Source organism: Tachypleus tridentatus, chromosome 12 (assembly GCF_004210375.1).
Source record: "Tachypleus tridentatus isolate NWPU-2018 chromosome 12, ASM421037v1, whole genome shotgun sequence".
Lineage (NCBI taxonomy): Eukaryota > Metazoa > Arthropoda > Merostomata > Xiphosura > Limulidae > Tachypleus > Tachypleus tridentatus.
Genome location: NC_134836.1, coordinates 107,540,943 through 107,561,885, shown reverse-complemented (window position 1 = coordinate 107,561,885; position 20,943 = coordinate 107,540,943). Strand labels below are relative to the sequence as shown.

The window sequence follows — 20,943 nt, the reverse complement described above, 5'->3', positions numbered from 1 at the left end:
CCCCATGGCTGAAAGGGTGAACATGTTTGGTGCGACGGGGATGCGAACCCGCGACCCTCAGATTACGGGTTGCTAGTCACGAAGAGCTTACCTATCAATTCTTTAAATCACTTTTTGTTAAGTAACTTTGTGGACTGCCATACCTAAATCAAGAAGAAAGCCAAACTCTGATGTTAGTATCCTGATAAGAATGAGAATCATGCTTGGAAAGATTTTAAACTACGTTACCCTAAGCAAAAACGAAAATAAGGGTAGTGAAGTATGGGTAAGTGCAAGCGAAGCTTTTTAAACCTCATTTACGTTATACAAAAATGAAAATACAAAAATGAAAATAGATGGCATTGAAGTAAGGACAACGTTGCCAAGGGTGCGAAGAAAGTTATTTCGGATACGTTGAATGTATAATATAATAATAGTATTAGTTCTTTTGTTAAACAAACGCGCGTCACATACAGTTTAAATGTTAGCGTGTCGGGCTCCAGACCGTCAGGTCCATGGTTCCAGAAATTATATAACTGAGCACGTTTCACGTGGATCTTACATTCAGTTATATTACCGTTCGTGTTTTGTTGCTTTATAATTTTAACATTTTTCTTCTCGTTATTAGAATATTGCGATAAAAATCTAGAGTTTTCTTTTTATGGATGTATAACGGTCAGAGATATTCTCCGAGTCGAATCATTGTTTTATTGGTTTACTGAAATTCCACACATTTAAACCAAATTAGTTATCACAAAATGCAATTTCGTTCCATAATTGTTTTGTCTATTGGTGCTGTTTTTATTTAATGAGAAGGAACTATTAAAACGTTAGACTTGATGACTCATAGTATGGTTAGAAGAGAAATTATACTGTAACTGGTTATTGAGGATAAAATATGTAATTCACTTGATTTTTGTCTTTCATAAAACGGTGTGTCAGTTTTTAATTTTCTATTTATCACACGAGCGCTTTCTGTGCCAATCATTTCTAATGTTGAGACGGTATATTTATGGGACGATTGCTGGTTAATACTGCCCGCTGCCAACTCTTGAACTACAAACCCAAACTAAAGTGTAGGTAATTACCTGAGTGTGAGGATTGAACAATGCAACTAAACATTGGCTATTGTGATGTGAGTAACTGAGCAACGAGGTAATGGAATACTTTAAAAGTATATACATAATAACCGTTGTGGGTGGTACGTAATTAATACGTGATACGTGAATTTTTCCCTACAATAGATTGTACAGCAACAATTTCTAATAACACTTTTGCTTGCAACTATTGTCACCAGAAGGTCCTGTCACTAGTAGCCCCATAAACTGTCTCATTGTCTTACAGCAAAGCCACATTGGGATGTCTGTTGTGTCCTCCGTCGGGAATCGAACCACGAATCCTAGCGACGATTCTTGTTTTTTACTCGCTAACTTTTTTATTGCAGTTTAGTGGAAATTGCAAAGTGTTCACCTGTAAAGCTTTATAATACGCAAATTCTCAACAAATCAAACAACCCGAATTTCATAATTTCGATTGCTGTTAACTACGACAAGGTATCGAATGGGTTAAACATTTGATTCTACTTGTATGTTCTAGTCTGTCTCATAAAAGGCTTTCAGCGTGTACTGATTCATTTGAGAAAAAGAAATCGCTAGACCAATGAAGTATTCTGCTGAGTAAACACCTGACCTTTTAAAATATCATTTAGTATCACATCTCATGTTTTTTAATGTACGCATTCCTGCATATGATTTTTTTTTACATTTGATATTATCCATGTAATTAATCCTGAAAATATGGTTAAACCTAATTATTGTTATCGCTCAACAAATGTTTCAACTAAAAAACTGCATGTTAGGTTTTACTTCGTTTACATATTCGTAGGTAGCAAGAAGTCATATTTCGTATAAAAAGTACGAATTAATTATGGTTATCTACAACGTACGACGTTAATCATTAATGACGATAATTGGTTCGTGTAATAAAAAGCTAAGTTGAGTTTTAACACTGCGGCTAAGGACTTGTTGTTTTTTATTTATGTTCGCAAAACTTTATTTACAAAGAACCAATCTAATCTTCAGCTGTAGACTAATTAAAAACCATCTCTGGTTGAGAAAAATGATAAAAATACTTAACAATATGAAAACTATAGACTTCATAAAAAACTATGCAATTTATCTAATTAATATTTTTTGATTTTAAAGTGAGTTTAATTAACTCTTTTTCGAAGAAGGAAGAAGTATGAGAAAAATGTAAGAGAGTTGAACCAGGAATTTATGACAACTTTGTTACAAGAGAAGATATGACAGATAAGCTATTACAATTATTGTTGCTCTTCCTGGATGACACTGAAAACATATTTGGTCTGAAAAATTAAAGTTTCATTTTTCTTCGTGCAAAGATGTAATTTGTTTACATGTTCCTAATTAACTACCGTACATCATGTAAAAAATGTTCTATTAAACCAGAAAAGGGTCGAAACTTGTACTTTGTATATAACATGAAGTTTGTTTGGCAGAGCTGGCGATATTTTAATTAGATGTGTGTTTGTGTTTGTGTTTTGTTTTTACATAGCAAAACCACATCTGGCTCTCTGATGTGTCCACCGAGGGGAACAGAACCCTTGAATTTACTGCGGAGTCTTTAATTGAACGATCCGTAACGTACAACATAATATACAAATGATCCGTAACGTACAACATAATAATATACAAATGATCCATAACGTACAACATAACAATATACGAACGATCCGTGACGTACAACATTACAATATACAAATGATCCGTAACGTACAACATAATAATATACAAATGATCCACAACGTACAACATAACAATATACGAACGATCCGTGACGTACAACATTACAATATACAAATGATCCGTAACGTACAACATAATAATATAGAAATGATCCGTAACGTACAATATAATAATATACAAATGATCCATAACGTACAACATAACAATATACGAACGATCCGTGACGTACAACATTACAATATACAAATGATCCGTAACGTACAACATAATAATATAGAAATGATCCGTAACGTACAACATAATAATATACAAGTTTTTCGCGAAATAAATGTATAAAAGGCTGCGAGATACTTTTGAAATTTAGTCGGTACGGCTAAGTTTAGGGAGTTTCGACAGGATTTTGTAAATACAGAAGTGAAAAGATATATATATATATCGGAAATATTTATTCTGAAATACTGTTTGCGAATAATGATGTTCATAATGATCCCTTATTTTTAACTCGTCACACCAAACATGCTCGCTCTTTCAGCCGTGGGAGCGTTATAATGTGACAGTTAATCACACTATTCGCTGGTAAAAGAGTAGCTCAAGAGTTAGCGGTGGGTGGTGATGACTAGCTGCCTTCCCTCTAGCTGCCTTCCCTCTAGCCTTACACTACTAAATTAGGGACGGCTAGCGTAGACGGCTAAATTCAAACCAAACCAAACCAATCCCCAATTTTTATTACTGTTTGTTTTATCAGACGTTATCATCCAAACCAATATTCTTTGAAATAAAATTAATATTACCTTTTAAAAACACATTTCGTACAAAAACAGTGCCACACCTCATTTAAATGATGGAACACGGCACGTGAGCCGACGAGCATTTAGAACAAGCTGAAGTTTTTAGATTGGACTATTTTTTAAATATAAAAACTTTCATTTTCTCGATAATCCAGTCAAATTTTCTTCATCACGCAGAAGTTCCTTTTGTAACGACCAAAGCTACGCTATAAAAAACCCATAAAGAATAAGTGAAAACCATGTAAATAAGGTACTATCTATATATATATATATTTAAATTTATAGCATCATATGTCTTTTCTTGTAGTTATTTTTGACATGTAATTCATACGACAATATACAACATGAGAGAAAACGTATCTATTTCATATACCAGCAGAGCAAACCAACCGAAATTTAGAGCTAAATATATAACTCTGTGTTATAACACCAAGCTCACATTGTTGATTAAGTTGGTATAGTATAAACGTATATACAAAATACTACTTTGATATATATACAATATATAACATTCTATTTACACGTTAAGATTCGTTGAGTTGAAAGAATCGATTTGTGATTTCAATCACTTTGTTCGTTTAAGTTAAAAATCACCTTCAAAAATATTCGTGCGTTAAATTAAGCAAAATACTATCCAGTATCGATGTGATAAATACAACTTTAAATAATTAATATTATATTAAAGCTCTGGACAGAGTATGTTTAATATGTATCCCTTATTAGTTAAATGCCCCCCGCTAGTACAGCGGTATGTCTCCGGATTTACAACGCTAAAATGAGGGGTTCGATTCCCCTCGGTGGGCTGAGCAGATAGCCCTCTGTGGCTTTGCTATACGAAAAACACACATATTAGTTAAATACTGATCGACGTATTCGGAAAAACAAACAAACGGTGTGTGTGTTTTCTTACAGGAAAGTCACATCGGGCTATCTGCTGAGCCCACCAAGAGGAATCGAACACCTGATGTTAGCGTTGCAAATCTGTAGACATACCGCTGTACTATCGGGGAGCGAACAAAGGTCATCATCACCCGGTATTCCCAGGTGGTAACCCTACTAAGTACTAACCGGCAAACAAACGGAAAGTTATTTTTTGTAATTCAACTAAGGGTATTAAAGATATAATTAACCGATCACCACTTCTAAAATTTCTCTCTTTTTAAATACGGTGTTTTTAAAAAGCCTTATCATATTGGTTCGGAAATACGGAGGCGTAAAACAGCAAATACACCTAGTGTATCCACACACATTATTCTTTAGAGGACTAAAAACTGAATCCTGGATCACGAACTACATTAAAAATAGGAAAGGATCACCTACTTCAGTTTTTCAGTTGTATCTATTACGTACTGAAATATACGAGTTCTGGCGCGTCATGCTGAAAATCTTCCCGGTTGATTTATACAGCACGAGTGAGTACAAGTTCCACCAGTGTCAATACACGACCTGTCATAGAAATACGTTACACATGATGTCGCTAATAACACGCGAATGTTAACATTTTAATATAACCAGTTTTAAACTCAGTTTTCTGATGTACATCGTATAGAAAATGCATTCCCGTTTCTTTCTGATAGTTTGTTTTGAATTTCGCGCAATGCTACACGAGGACTATCTGCGCTAGTTGTCCCTAATTTAGCAGCGTAAGACCAGAGGGAAGGCAGCTAGTCATCACTGCCCACCACTAACTCTTAGGTTACTTTTTTACCAACGAATAGTAGGATTGACCTACCACTTATAAAGCTCCCATGGCTGAAAGGGCGAGCATATTTGGTGGAACAGGGTTCAGAAAGCGTGGAATAATTCTGGGGTTTTGTTTTATTAGCTACCATGATTTATTTTATGGTATTTCATTTTTCTTTTCTTTTACACCATTATTATATGAATAAGTGTTTTTTCTTAGTTGAATTACCGAGATTTATCAAAGTCAGATTTATTATTACCAGTTTAGTTTCAGTCGTTTTGTTTTCCTGGTTAGTTGAACTACCGGAGATTTACCAAAGTCAGATTTATTATTACCAGTTTAGTTTTAGTCGTTTTGTTTTCCTGGTTAGTTGAACTACCGGAGATTTACCAAAGTCAGATTTATTATTACCAGTTTAGTTTTATTCGTTTTGTTTTCCTGGTTAGTTGAACTACCGGAGATTTACCAAAGTCAGATTTATTATTACCAGTTTAGTTTCAGTCGTTTTGTTTTCCTGGTTAGTTGAACTACCGGAAATTTACCAAAGTCAGATTTATTATTACCAATTTAGTTTCAGTCGTTTTGTTTCCCTGGTTAGTTGAACTACCGGAGATTTACCAAAGTCAGACTTAATATTACCAATTTAGTTTCAGTCGTTTTGTTTTCCTGGTTAGTTGAACTATCGGAGATTTACCAAAGTCAGACTTAATATTACCAATTTAGTTTCAGTCGTTTTGTTTTCCTGGTTAGTTGAACTACCGGAAATTTACCAAAGTCAGATTTATTATTACCAATTTAGTTTCAGTCGTTTTGTTTCCTGGTTAGTTGAACTACCGGAGATTTACCAAAGTCAGACTTAATATTACCAATTTAGTTTCAGTCGTTTTGTTTTCCTGGTTAGTTGAACTATCGGAGATTTACCAAAGTCAGATTTATTATTATCAGTTTAGTTTCAGTCGTTTTGTTTTCCTGGTTAGTTGAACTACCGGAGATTCAGACAGTCAGATTTTGTTTTCCTGGTTATTGACCTACCGTTTCAGTTTATTATTACCAGTTTTGTTTCCCTGGTTAGTTGAACTACCGGAGATTTACCAGTCAGATTTATTATTACCAGTTTAGTTTCAGTCGTTTTGTTTCCCTGGTTAGTTGAACTACCGGAGATTTACCAAAGTCAGATTTATTATTACAAGTTTAGTTTTAGTCGTTTTGTTTTTTCTGAAAAATACTCTACTAATTACGTGAAACAAATCGTTGTTGCTGTTTTATTGTCAGTGTTACTATTTCGTTTTCAATACTCAACGTGAAACGTATCAACGTCTCAAATTTGTGATGAACGTCGTACAAATAATTACTGATTGTTACGACTAAATCAAAGCGTTTGATAAGGCTTAGAAGGATAACGGCACATGAGTAGGTCTGAAACATAATACACCTACAATCAACCAGAAAGTGCAAAATAATGATAATAACTGTAAAACAGTCTGAAAGATAGAATACTTCTGAAGCTTGTATTTGAACTCCGTACTTGTGTTTTATATGTTCTAAAGTTTGACGATGTGGAAGCCAAACTGCATAATCTATTGCATGAAAACTAATCTTATTAAAACAAAGAAGTAACGACAATAAATTGTTTTCGATTTAACCTTTTGTTCTTTACTCACATGAAGAGTAGTTTTGCATGACTAGTTTTATAAGTTATCTATTGTAATCCCGGTGGTTTTTTTCGGCTGATTTAAAATACCTTATACCTGTGAATACCAGCTGGAGTACCCGTCCGCTGGACAGAAACTGTTTAAATTCATGATTAACAAAATGATTAACTCTGTGCTTAATTACAAACAACAATATCGACCGTAATTTTACGTCGCCAATAGTTATAATGGTTAGCACACTCAAAATACGTTTAATATAACAGACTAAACTCTGTTTATTTATAATGTCGACCCAGCATGGCCAGGTGGTTAGGGGTGCTTGACTTGCACTCTGAAGGTCCCGGGTTCGAATCCCTGTTACACCAAACATATTCGCCCTTTCAGCCGTGAGGGCATTATAATGTTGTTGTTAATCCACTATTCATTGGTAAAAGAGTAGCTCAAAAGTTGTCGGTGGGTGGTGATGATTAGCTGCCTTCCCTCTAGTCTTACACTCCCAAAGTAGGGACGAATAGCGCAGATATACCTCGTGCATCTTTGCGCGAAATTCGAAAACAAACTTATACTGTCGACTTCTAATCAAACTCGGATATTGTCTTTATACACATATTTCTTGCGTGTTTATTGTTTAAATGCTAGACCCCTAAACAATAGCTCAAACAACATGTTAGCTATCATTGAACATTTGAATCAGTTGGGTTTTGAACATCATATTGTTGGCGGGTTTTAATTAAATAATCTAGGGATTTTGTAAAAAAAAAAGAATTGTTTTTACAAATTTGTTTTTACATTAAAAATATCAAGTCAAACAAATTTATTTTTACATTAAAAATATGAAGTCAATCTTGTATAACAGGTTAACTATTAAAATACTGTTTATTATATGTGGAATATGCTACCTCTTAATAACTCTATAATCGCAAGGTAAGAAAACTTACTTTCATCATAACACAAAGCTTTTTAATTTCACTATAAACAAATATTATATCATAGTATTTAAAATTATTTTGCATCCTTAAAAATAATTTTTAATCTTAAGAAACATCACTGCGGAAAGCGGGTAACATTTTATTGGCTTATGAGACTGTATTAGGCTATATATTACACCAGACTATAGGCTACTGTCTAATATACATGTCGTAGACAATTGAGAGACAGAACGACGGTATATTGGTTTCAAAAGTCTATATTTTAATGTTCTTTCCGAGTACTTTTATTAAGTGAAATAAAAAAGGGAAAATTCAGATCAAAAGTTAAATAATTCCACGTAAAAGAATGAAAGCTAAGTTATACCAGCATCCTTAAAAATAAATCTACTGCATATGCATTTAAAATTTAAGTTCTGCTCAAAATGATCTTGCTTGGTTGTGAGGTATATCACTTACTCATTATCATTTATATAACAACCGCCTTATGTTTATATGTCATTTGCATTGTTTGATATTTAATGAGATGACATAGATATCTATGGTGCACAGCTTGATGCTCCAATACAAGGTCTTAGGAATATAGCATAGAAAGTGTAAGTTATACGAATGTTTCTTATTCAAGGCAGAGTGTAACACATTAAATAAGCACCGTGAAGTGCATATTGCACGTACAATAATAACTGGAGAATGCAAGTCATACGTATAATAATAACTGGAGAATGCAAGTCATACGTACAATAATAACTGGAGAATGCAAGTCATACGTACAATAATAACTGGAAAGTACACATTCAAGGAAGTGCTTAGGTACCTTAGACTGGGTGTGGTCCAGTGACTAGCGAGTTTTTCAGGTTAAGAAACGGAAAGTTTGATGGTCAGAGGCCACGACATGTTGCTGAGCACTTACAGCTGTGAGCATACTTTATATATATGACAGTCACTTCCTCAATTCGATTAAGACTTGCCGGTAGGTGACGGAAGCTGCTAATTCATTGTTCTCCCTCTGTGAGTAAATGAAACCTTGTTGTTCAGCTGATGAATCGCCTCAGATGTTAAGATTGAAACAATCCAATACTCGGCAATAAAGTATCAAATATGATAGGAAAGTGTCTAAAATAATTATTTCAAACAATATTATTAATTAAATTCAACAGACACTAAAGTACCAAATATGATAGGAAAGTGTCTAAAATAATTATTTCAAACAATATTGTTAATTAAAATCAACAGACACTAAAGTACCAAATATGATAGGAAAGTGTCTAAAATAATTATTTCAAAGCATTATTTTAAATTAAAATCAATATTAGATTATAGTTTATTTTTCATGCTTTTTAATAGCATTGTTATACCATGATTTCATTTTGTTCCCAGTTTTCCTAGTCTTTCGTATTCATTAGACTTCTTTGCTCAACTAAAATGCATTAGCTTCAATAATAAAATGTCACGAACTCACGATCTGTTGAGCTTAGAATGTTCATGTGATAACTAGAGTTACTGTTAGACGATAGTTTTCTTACGTCCAAACCTCCTAGAAATGCTACCTTAAAGTGATGAAAAACTGCACACGCTTGCTTGAAACATTTTGAAAACATTTCTTTAGTCCATTTGTTGTTTCATTCTTGTTTCAAACTTATAGCTTTCGAGATATGAAAACTTCAAATTGCCTGTCTTACAAACGCAGGACCGGCATGGCCAGGTGGTAAGGCACTAGACTCGTAATTTGAGGGTCGCGGGTTCGAATCTCAGTCACACAAAACATGTTCGCCTTTCAGCCGTGGGGGCGTTATAATGTCGCGGTCAATCCCACTATTCGTTAGTAAAAGAGTAGCCCAAGAGTTAGTGGTGGGTGGTGATGACTAGCTGCCTTCCTTCTAGTTTTACACTGCTAAATTAGAGACGGCTAGAGCAGATAGCCCTCGTGCAGCTTTGCCCAAAATTCAAAACAAACAAAAACCTAGAATCGTCGTCTTTTTCTTTACGAATTTATAGATAATGACAACTCACGTCGTCGTGTATTGTTGGAGTCCGTGTCTTCTCCCTTGTGGAAGAAGATCGATCAGTAATGATTTCACCGGTTTCTCACAGCATTCGTCAGAATTCAGTGTTTTTCAGTTACCTTTCGTATTACGTTAATTAATTTCCCATAACGTGTACTCTCTCAACAAAAAGACTTTCCTATTAAATGAGTAAAACAATCTGATACACGAATCTATTCATGGTATCGAACGAGTTTATTACCTCCTGTACCTAGAGTGACTACAGTGTTCACAACCGCCAGTCAAGTTTAACGTTGGTTGTCATTTTTATATTATCACTTTCAACACATCAGTGGTGAGTTTCAAGCACGTACCACACATAAGAAATAAATTCCAATAAAAGTTTGGCATTAGAAAATTGTATGTTAACAGTTGCAACTAATATGTTACACAGTTCAAATGTGTTGTTTTTGGTGTTTTAAACCACCATTATTATTTCAAATCTGGTGAAGATTATTGTAACACACTAATTTGTTGTTCTTACTAATATTCTTGTGCCTTAGTAGTAGGAATTTTCTTATATAATTGGGTTTCGCATTTTCAAACATGCTCGCTCTTTCAGCCGTGGAGGCGTTATAATGTTACGCTCAATCCCACTATTAATTGGTAAAAGAGTAGCCCAAGAGTTGCTATAAGGTGGTGGTGACTAGCTGGTTTCCCTCTAGTCTAACACTAATACATTAGGGACGGCTAGTGCAGATAGCCCTCTTGAAGCTTTGCGCGAAGTTCAAAAAAAACCAAACAAACAACATTTTCAACAGGAAATATTGTTTGCCTTGACTTGTAATAACAATAGATGTAAATCTTAAAAAGTAAAACGGTAGATTTTACGTTTAATGTTTCAAAATAAACGAACAAGGTGTTTTTCGAGGATATATACGATATTAGTTGTTTTTTTAATACTTGTTAAATCTTAACTGACCCCAACAGAATATTTAAGTTAGAAAGTATTATAGTAAATATATATTTATTTCAGTTTTCCGATGTAAATTATCTTAAACAATTCTGATATATATTTAGGCTTAAACGTTTTATAATAAACTATATAATCCTCAGAATGTACGATTGATGACATAGTTTTTTTCAAGTGTACGTGTTTGTTTTCTCACAGCAAAGCCACATTTGGCTTTCTCGTCTGTCCACCAGAGGGAGTCGAACCTCTGATTTAGCGTTGCAAATCCGAAAACTCACCGCTGTCTTACAGTTCTCCTTAATGGTGGTTCCCTAAAGGAAACATCATATCCATATAAATTGTATATTCAGTTTTCATATACAACTATAAAGAAGTAACGCAAAAATAAGACACCGTAACGTACATCCACTCGTACCATTTTAACTAGCTGGAAATTTGTTTCCAAATCAAAATGACCTTGGGATTGAATTGAAGGTTATATCAGCAGCACTTGCATATCAACAAGGATAATTTATTTTTAAGTGCTTTATGTGATGCCGTACAGCAGCATGAGATATACATATATATAGACATAATTCAAAGGATATTATATTTTTGAGTAGTGTATATTATTTAAATTAATATACTGTGTAGTTTATGTATAGTATTTTTTTCCCTTTTCATCATAAATCTGTCGTTGGATTTCATGATACCAAATATAATTATATAGAGATTACAAATCAGACAGCAGACGTATTCCAGCTCCAATCTTAAGGAAAAGTTCAGAAAAGAAACGAATTTCATGACACACCCATTAACGTCTTCCATCTAGAACCTCCATGTTATTCTCACAGCCAAACTCAATGGATGAGATGATTTTACTGCTGTTTTCTTAATGCAAGGCAAGTAAACAACGAGCACTGAAAGAAACATTTTTTTTTTTTACTTTGCGCAAAGCTACACGAGGGTTAGCCGTCCCTAATTTTGCAGTGTGAGACGAGAGGGAAGGGAGCTAGTCATCACCACCCATCGCCAACTCTTGGGCTACTCTTTATTTTGATAATTTGCATGTTATAAAGCTTCACAGAAGAAACACTCTTGCAATTTCCACTAAACCGCAATAAAAAAGTTAGCAAGGAAGAAACAAGAATCGTTTTTACAATCCATGGTTCGATTCCTGACGGAGAACACAGCATACATCCCAATGTGGCTTTGCTGGAAGACAATGAGACAGTTTATGTGACTACTAGTGACAGGAGTTTCTGGTGACAATAATTTCAAGAGAAAATGTTATTAGAAACTGGTGCTTTACAATCTATTGTAGGGAAACATTCATATATCATGTATTAATTACGTACCATCCACAACGGTTATCATATATATTTGTTTTTTGTTCGTTTTTGAATTTCGTGCAAAGCTACACGAGGGCTATCTGCGCTAGCTGTCCATAATGTAGCAGTGTAAGACTAGAAGGAAGGCAGCTAGTTATCACCAGCCACCGCCAACTCTTGAGCTACTCTTTTACCAACCAATAGTGGGATTGATCGTTACATTATAACGCCCCAACGGCTGAAAGGCCCAGCATGTTTGGAAAGAAACAAAGAATCAGTAAATAAAGCAGGATGTGGCACTCGTTGTAGACATACATCGTTCATTCATAAATTCAGTTCAGGATACACGCTTGTGGGTAAGTATGTCCACCAAACAAATATCCAGCCCTTCGTAACCGAAAGCACGTTTGCCACAGAATATACGTCGATTTATGAGGTAACTTAGTGTGAGAAGCCCAAGAAAATCAGTGTTAAAAAACTGTCTCTCCTCACATTGTGTTGCTAAGATAATCACCCTCTTAATAAACAACATTTCTTCACTAAATATCAATGCAATGTTACTTACCGAGCCACAATTCCTGCGTTTTGTATAATGGTCTAACTTCCTTCGATGACGTTTAATGTCTACTTTACGTTGCTAAAATAGCCACCATCTTAATAAACTATGTTCTTTAATAAATACGAATGTTAGTTACTGTGCTACGATTGTTGTTTTATATAATGGTTCACGTAATTTTCTTTGATAACCGTTTTAGAATTTGAGCACTTAAAAATTTCCTAAGACAAATATTTGCCTACGTATTGCTAATGTATATCGAATTATTTTGATTTTATCTAGAATGTCAATGAATTGTAAAAAATGCTACCTAATTAGCTATATTTTAATTACTAAATGTAGAAGAGCTTGAGTGCCTTCCAAATCGATAAGTTCTAAGGTGATTTATTCAGAAGTAACACCCAAGTTTTAACTAGTTACTCAACTCGATCAAACGTTTCTTTGTAACATGCCAGTGATGGCGCCTGGTGAAGTTCAGGCTGTTGTCTTATCACGTAAGAAGAATGGGTCAGCAGGCGAATATTGTTTTCGTAAAATAAGTGTCTTATTCATAAGACAAGAAGAATAGGTCAGCAAGCGAGAACCATTGTCGTACATTAACTAAGTGCTCTTACTTATCGGATACTAAGAATGGTTTAGTAGACGGGAACTATTGTCGTATAATAAGTGCTTTTACTTATCATAAAGAAAGATTTGGTTAGCAAGCGAGAACCGTTGTTGTACAATAAGTGCTCTTACTTATCAGAAAGAAACAGTGGGTTAGCAGGCGAGAACCATTGTCGTACAGTAAGTGTTCTTACTTATCAGAAGGAAAGAATGGGTTAGCAGGCGAGAACCATTGTCGTACAATAAGTGCTCTTACTTATCAGAAAGAAACAGTGGGTTAGCAGGCGAGAACCATTGTCGTACAATAAGTGCTCTTACTTATCAGAAAGAAAGAATGGGTTAGCAAGCAAGAACCGTTGTCGTACGTTAAGTGCTCTTACTTATCAGAAAGAAACAGTGGGTTAGCAGGCGAGAACCGTTGTCGTACGTTAAGTGCTCTTACTTATCAGAAAGAAACAGTGGGTTAGCAGGCGAGAACCATTGTCGTACAGTAAGTGTTCTTACTTATCAGAAGGAAAGAATGGGTTAGCAGGCGAGAACCATTGTCGTACAATAAGTGCTCTTACTTATCAGAAAGAAAGAATGGGTTAGCAAGCAAGAACCGTTGTCGTACGTTAAGTGCTCTTACTTATCAGAAAGAAACAGTGGGTTAGCAGGCGAGAACCATTGTCGTACAGTAAATGTTCTTACTTATCAGAAAGAAACAGTGGGTTAGCAGGCGAGAACCATTGTCGTACAATAAGTGCTCCCATTTCTATGAGTGAAACAAATTTCTACTTCTCACATTGCTTCAGATTTTGCTCTCTCGAGATGAGTGTCAGACCTTGAGTGCTAACTTGAACAAATAATTGAAAAATAAGCAGTTTTTGTGGTTCTCCTAGTTTTTTATATTATCATTCAACTCGCACTCCTTAGGGAGAAAAACAGAAGGCGAACAACTTATCTTTCTAGGAGACTTCGAAAGCAAGTACTTAAGGGTATGTGTGTGTGTTTTCTTACAGCAAAGCCACATCCGGCTATATGCTGAGTCCACCGAGGTATTACATGAGGACAAATATAATAAATCTAATTTATAATTTTCAGAATGAGATCATTTTAAAAGCAGAATTTGGTTGATTGTTCGGCGTCTTATGGCGCAAAGCAACTCGGCTATCTGTGCCAAACAACTGGTGAAAAAATAAAGTAAAATTATTAAAATTCATAAAAAGTAATCGTGTTAAAACAAAACAAAGTTCAGTTTTTGAATTAAAAACTTAAATAGCGTTAGAAAGACCAATTAAAAATTAAAAACATTTGTAAGTTGGACAGTGTCGCCATCACCAGTGACACTGTGTCCGACGTCAGGGGTAAACCTGTGGATGAAACATGTTTAAAATGGTGCCGTCGTTCAGAGTCGTAACGACAGCACGACAGTAAAATGTGGACCATTGTGACTTAAGTGTCACACAGACCACACACTGGTGTATCAGCCCCAGATAAAAGAAAACGACAAGTTAAAAAACTGTGTCCAATGTGTAGTCTAGTCAGAGCAACCCCTTCCTTCGATCCTTGCGGAAACAAGACAGCTAAAGTCCAATAAAGGGTTTAATCCGGTAAAGTCCAATAGAGGGTTTAATCCGGAAAAGCTTGTTATCATTTTGCTCACTCCAAGTCGACTGCCAACTGAAGCGGAGCTGAGCCTTGAATGCAGGCCCATAGTCCATTAGTCCATGTATGGAATAGATACGGCAGTAATAGCTCTGGAGCAAGCAGACTTAACTGCGGTGTCAGCGAGCTCGTTCCCGCGAATACCAACGTGACCTGGTGTCCAGAAGAACTGGATAGAAGAAGATGTTAAAGAAATTTGAGCCAGTCGGTTTTAAATATCGCTGACAACAGGGTGAAAACTAACGTGAAGCGATTCCAGGGTCAGTAGAGATGTAAGTGAGTCGGTATGAATAATACAATTCGAGTACTGCTTCGCTTCAGTGTGATCTATAGCCAGAGAAATGGCGTACAGTTCGCCAGTGAACACACAAACTGTAGAGGAGATCCTGTACACAACCACCAAACCACAACAAACCATGGCAAAGCCCACACAATTACCTGATTTCGAACCTTCTGTATAAATAGGAATGGAAGACGGTACTTCCAGTCGGAAGCATCAACCTTTCTCAGATGAATCAAAAAAAGGTCTTGGGAATGGTATCAAGCCATGTTGGGATGATGGGCTGACCAGTGAGTATAGCAATATTATCCAAGAACAGACCCATTTCATCTAACTGTACCTGGATACGAAGCCCAAAAGGAACAATGGCAGTCTGCCTGTTCTGAAAATGCATGGCCCACTGAGGAAGGAAAAACACAAACCCAGGTACTACGCTGAGGTAAGGATCGAAGTTTTGAAGCATACCGTAAAGACAGTTACGAATAACAGAAGTGTATAGAAGGTTCGTGAAACTCTGTGTACAAACTCTGGACTGTGGAAGTGCAGAAATCCTCCATGCAGAATAGAAGCTCCTGATGATGAATAGAAATCAGCATCTGCCAAGGTCCTGGCAGAGCCATAGAACAAAGACCCATAGTCCAGTTTCGATCGAATGAAAGCACGATAGATCTTCAGCATAGAATATCGATCTGCTCCCAAAGATGTGGAAGAGAGGACATGGAGGATGTTCAGTGTCCTTGTACACTTGACTCCTAACTGCTTGATGTGTGGCATAAAGGTCAGCTTGCGGTAAAATATAAGCCACAAGAACTTTGCCTCAGTGACCACGGGAAGCACAACTTCGCCGACATGGAGTTCAGGATCAGGATGAATACCCCGTTGGGAGCGAAAATGCATACAAACGGTTTTAGAGAGAGAAAAATTAAAACCGATTAAGTAAACGATTGAGGGCAGTCTGTAGCTGCAGCTCAATAAAGATGTGGAAGTTGCCGACATAGAGTCCGTTTGTAACAGTAGGAGGAAGTTGTCCAGTGACGGCATTAATCTTTATACTGAAAAGTGGGACACTCAAAACACAGCTCTGAGGGACTCCAAGTTCCTGTAGAAAAGAACAGGAAAGTGTCGAATCCACACGAACTTGGAATCGTCTGCTCCTTAAAAAAGTGTTAATAAAAACTGGCAAATGGCCACGCAACCCATATGAGTGAAGGTCTCGCAAAATACCATACCTCTACGAAGTATGGTAAGCCTTCTCAAGGTCAAAGAATACTGACACAAGATGTTGCTTGAGAAATGCTTCACTGATCGACGTTTCAAGTCAAATCTAGTTGTCCACAGTGGAACACTGTTGTCGGAATCCACACTGTGTGGGCAAGAGGAGGTTGTTTGATTCGAGAAACTAAACAAAACGAAAATTAACCATCCTCTCTAAGGTCTTACAGAGACAACTCGTCAAAACAATTGGACGGTAGTTTTAAGGAATCTTTGGATCCTTCCTAGGCTTAGAGAAAGGTAAGTCAGTAGTCTGGCACCACGCATGAGAAAAACATTCTCCTGTCAAAACCGATTAAATACAACGAGAAGAATAGTAAGAGAAGCAGGAGATAGATGGCGCAGCATCTTGTGGTGTCCAACCAATGAATAACCAGCCAGCTTGGGTTCCACTAATGTAAAAGGGCGATTTTAGGCATAGAGACGATCAGCCTGAAAGAAGAGAGGTGATCGCTCTGCCTGAGTCTTTATGGCTAAAAAAGTTGTGAATTTAATCCAAGATTCCTTCTGGCTTTGACGTCTTACCTGCCAAGCATGTACACGGGCTTGCTGAAAAGCACTGCGGTTCGAAAGTGTCGGATATCTACAAAAGGTATCCCAGGCCCGTTTTCGAGCCTTCCATGCCATGTGGTACGTAGGATTTCACCACGGACGAGGAAAACGTGTCGAGGTTTTAGGTATAGATTGGGCAGCTGCTTGAAAAATACAGTCAGTTACTGCTGCCATACAGTCGTCTATTGATGGCTTATAGACGGTGGCATGATCATTTTCTGAGAGAGCAGTGAAAGACAGCCAGTTGTCTTGGTCCAGCTTCCAATGAGGAACGCAGGTCGGGTGATATCGACCACGGCCAGTCTCTTTAAAAATTATAGGAAAATGATCACTGCCCCGTGGGTCAACCCTCCACGAAATGTGAGAACAAAGTGAAGGGGAGCAGACCGAGAAGTCAGTAGCAGTAAAAGACTGACTAGGTGCATGAAAATACGTATAAGAACCAGTACCGAAGAGAGGAAGATTGTGATCCGAGGAATGTTCATAATAAAGGAAATACATTTCACTGCTCATTAATTCCACCCACCATGGATCCCTACTATGCCAAACAAGGACATCACAGCAACGCCAGGGTTTCGTAAACACTTACCCCAAACACCAGTATCAAGCGCAATGTCCATAATACCCGTTGAGAACGTCCAACAGTGGTACTTGGTTGACCCTAGCCTAAGTGGACCAGCCGAGTGACCCTAGAGGGGGAGAGACAATGCCCAATCCGCCAGTCTACAGGAATTCAAGGCCAAAGTGATGTAGTTGAACCCCTCAACCACCAGGATCCTCTTCTCACCTTCACAGCAAACACGTGGGTGGATGTTTAGATCCCATAGGAGGTAAAGTGAAAGAACAGAACCGAGGGGTTAAAACAGAATGTCAACCTGTTTTTTTGCTATGTGTGTGTGTGTGTTTGTTTTTAAGTTACTTGAAATGTAATTTTAGTTCCTCTACCAGTGGTAAGCCTTTCAACGCAAGTTGGTATCAGAGGGAGACAACATTATATAAATGGCGAAAACGTGATATGCGTAAATTAAGTTTATTTGAAAGAGTGTTTACATAGGCTTTTCTTCATTATTGGTACTATATGTAGTATGTTATATTGGTTAGAGATACTGTAGTTATTCTCTTGAAACCAGAATATAAATCCTATCTTTACCCCTTTCAGAGATAATAAAACGTTAATCAAAACTGCATTTATTTATCTTTCGGAACTGTTTTAGAACGGTCTTTATTAAATGCCACCAAAATAAACACAATATATTTTCTTTCTCTCTCGTTATTCTGTTTTTGTTTGAGCTTTATATTGCATTTTACGTATAATACTTTTACAAAGAACCTTCTTTAAATTTTAAACATTTCCTCATGTGACTTTGAGTTCTATCATTTAGCACGTGGATACTATAAATTAATGTAACTAGATTATACCACTTAAAACGTGGAAAACTATAAACGAAAAATCCATTATAACAATGCCAGATGTGACTGAATTGTACCATTTGACACGTAGAAAACTTAAGACGGACAATCCGATAAAACAATGGCACGTGCGCTTTGATTGTTTGTAGTGAAGCACAAAGCTCCATAAGGGGCTATCTGTAATCTGCCCGCTACGGGCGTCGAAATCTGGTTTCTAGCGTTGTAAGTCCGTAGACATACCGCTGTACGAATGGAGGGGGGGGGGCTATGACTTTGAACTATACCACTTAACACATGGATAGCTATAGATCGAATATCTGCTGTAAAAATACCTTATGTGATTAACTTGTACCATTTAACACGTAGAAGACTATAGACGGAGAATCCGTTATAATTACACGCGTGACTTTAAATTGTATAGCGCTTAACGTTTAGAAAACTGTAGATGGGAAATCTAATATGGCGTTCGAATTCATCATCCTAAGTCATAATTACAGTCAGAGTGTTTTACCAATGTCTAAATATTCCACACAATTTGGTGCTTACCTAATATAAGAAAACACACCAAATGAGAAGATTGGGCTAATGAACAGTTTGTTCTACACGAATAACTGGAAGTAATGAATAGCAGAATAAGTTTATTATGTACTGTTTCTAAAGAACTAATTGTTTTGGAATTGCTTTAAATATGAAATACATTTTGCTTTATGGTTTTGCTGGTCAGTAAATTTTCCAACTATATAAATCTACCAAACTCTCTATCTATAAATTGTTGCATGTTATATGAAACTACTGTACGGCCAAAGCGATAACTTAACTATTCATAATGTTTTTGACCTGACATCTAAGGGTCGTGGGTTCAAGCCCTGTCACCAGAAATGTTCATCCTTTCAGCCGTGGGAGTTTCGTTGCTAAAGAGTAGTCCTAGAGTTGGCGGTGGATTGTGTTGAGTGCTGCCTTTCCTTTAGTCTATCACTTGGAAAATTGGAAGAGTTAGTACTGAAGATAGCCCTCTAGTGGCTTGCACGAACATCAACAAATAAAGACGTTGTGTGAGAAGTAATTACATATTTATACCTTTTGTTTTCGTGAATATAAGTAGCAGGGAAAACTACATTCATTGTTCCTTCTTATTTGTTTGGTTTATTTTCAATTTCGTGCAAAGCTACACAAGAGCTATCTGCGCTATCCATCCCTAATTTAGTAGTGTACGACTAGAGGGAAGTCAGCTAGTCATGACCACTCAACGCCAACTCTTGGACTACTCTTTTAACAACAAATAGACGGATTGACAGTCACATTATAACGCCCCACAGCTGAAAGGGCGAGCATGTTTGGAGTTATAGGGATTTGAACCCGCGACCTTCAGTTTACGAGTCGACCGCCCTAACCACTTGGCCATGCCGGGACCGTTCCTTTTTATGGCTCTATCTCATGGTTAATGCAAGCGTATTTACGTATTGGAAACCAAAATTACGGGGTTAGAGATAAAACCCATACTAACGATGTTATTTTTTGTTAGGTTGAACAAAAACGATTATAGTTGTAGTTGTGATAATTTGACTATGAAGTATCTAAAGCTTTTCTTTACCTCTAACAGTCCCTGATTTTTATCCTCTTCTACCAAATAAACCATAAGTGAAAACATAAAATAGATATGCAGTTGAGACGAATGCACTAAATATTATCAGATAGTCACATTTTCAAAGTTTTGTACTTTTGTTTCCAAGTGTTTCTGCCAGAAGATATAAAATGCTCGTGTCTCTTCTCTAGTCCTTGTCAATACTTCTCTGGTTGCTAAACGAAAGTGATGGATTACAAGAAGAACTAACTAATTGCCCAATTCCTTTTTATTTGCACTTCTTTGAATCAAGAAAATTATGTAGGTGGCTTGAAACAGTGCAATCTGGAACAGGAAAGTCATTTGTTCTGTGATCAAAATTTAAGCATTTAAGATCTGATGATTTTCTGGGATCAAAATCAATGCATTTATTTTCTAATGATGTTCTGGGATCAAAATCAAGACATTTAAGATCTAATGATGTTCTGGGATCAAAATCAAAGCATTTAGGATCCAACAATGTTCTGGGATCAAAATCAAGGCGTTTTGGATCTAACGATGTTCTGGGATCAAAATCAATGCATTTAGAATCTAACGATGTTCTGGGATCAAAACTAAAGCATTTAAGATCCAACGATGTTCTGGGATCAAAATCAAAGCATTTAGGATCCAACGATGTTCTGGGATCAAAATCAAGGCGTTTTGGATCTAACGATGTTCTGGGATCAAAATCAATGCATTTAAGATCTAATGATGTTCTGGGATCAAAATCAATGCATTTAGGATCCAACGATGTTCTGGGATCAAAATCAAGACATTTAAGATCTAATGATGTTCTGGGATCAAAATCAAAGCATTTAGGATCCGACGATGTTCTGGGATCAAAATCAAGGCGTTTTGGATCTAACGATGTTCTGGGATCAAAATCAATGCATTTAAGATCTAATGATGTTCTAGGATCAAAATCAAGACATTTAAGATCTAATGATGTTCTGGGATC

The 20,943-nt window shown here is 36.4% G+C and overlaps 1 protein-coding gene across 3 annotated transcripts in view; it reads left to right on the top strand.

The window, feature by feature from the left end:
- LOC143234288 (uncharacterized) overlaps window positions 1–20,943 on the top strand; it is a 218,350-nt gene that overhangs the window by 118,953 nt on the left and 78,454 nt on the right. The window contains exon 3 of one of the 3 annotated variants that reach the window (XM_076471535.1): window positions 4,445–4,631. The exons of the other annotated variants lie outside the window; for them this stretch is intronic. Within the exon in view, the coding sequence (XP_076327650.1) occupies window positions 4,445–4,470 (26 nt within the window). The 3' untranslated portion in view covers window positions 4,471–4,631. Of the gene's footprint in view, window positions 1–4,444; window positions 4,632–20,943 lie in introns of those variants that run through there. 3 annotated transcript variants of the gene reach the window in all.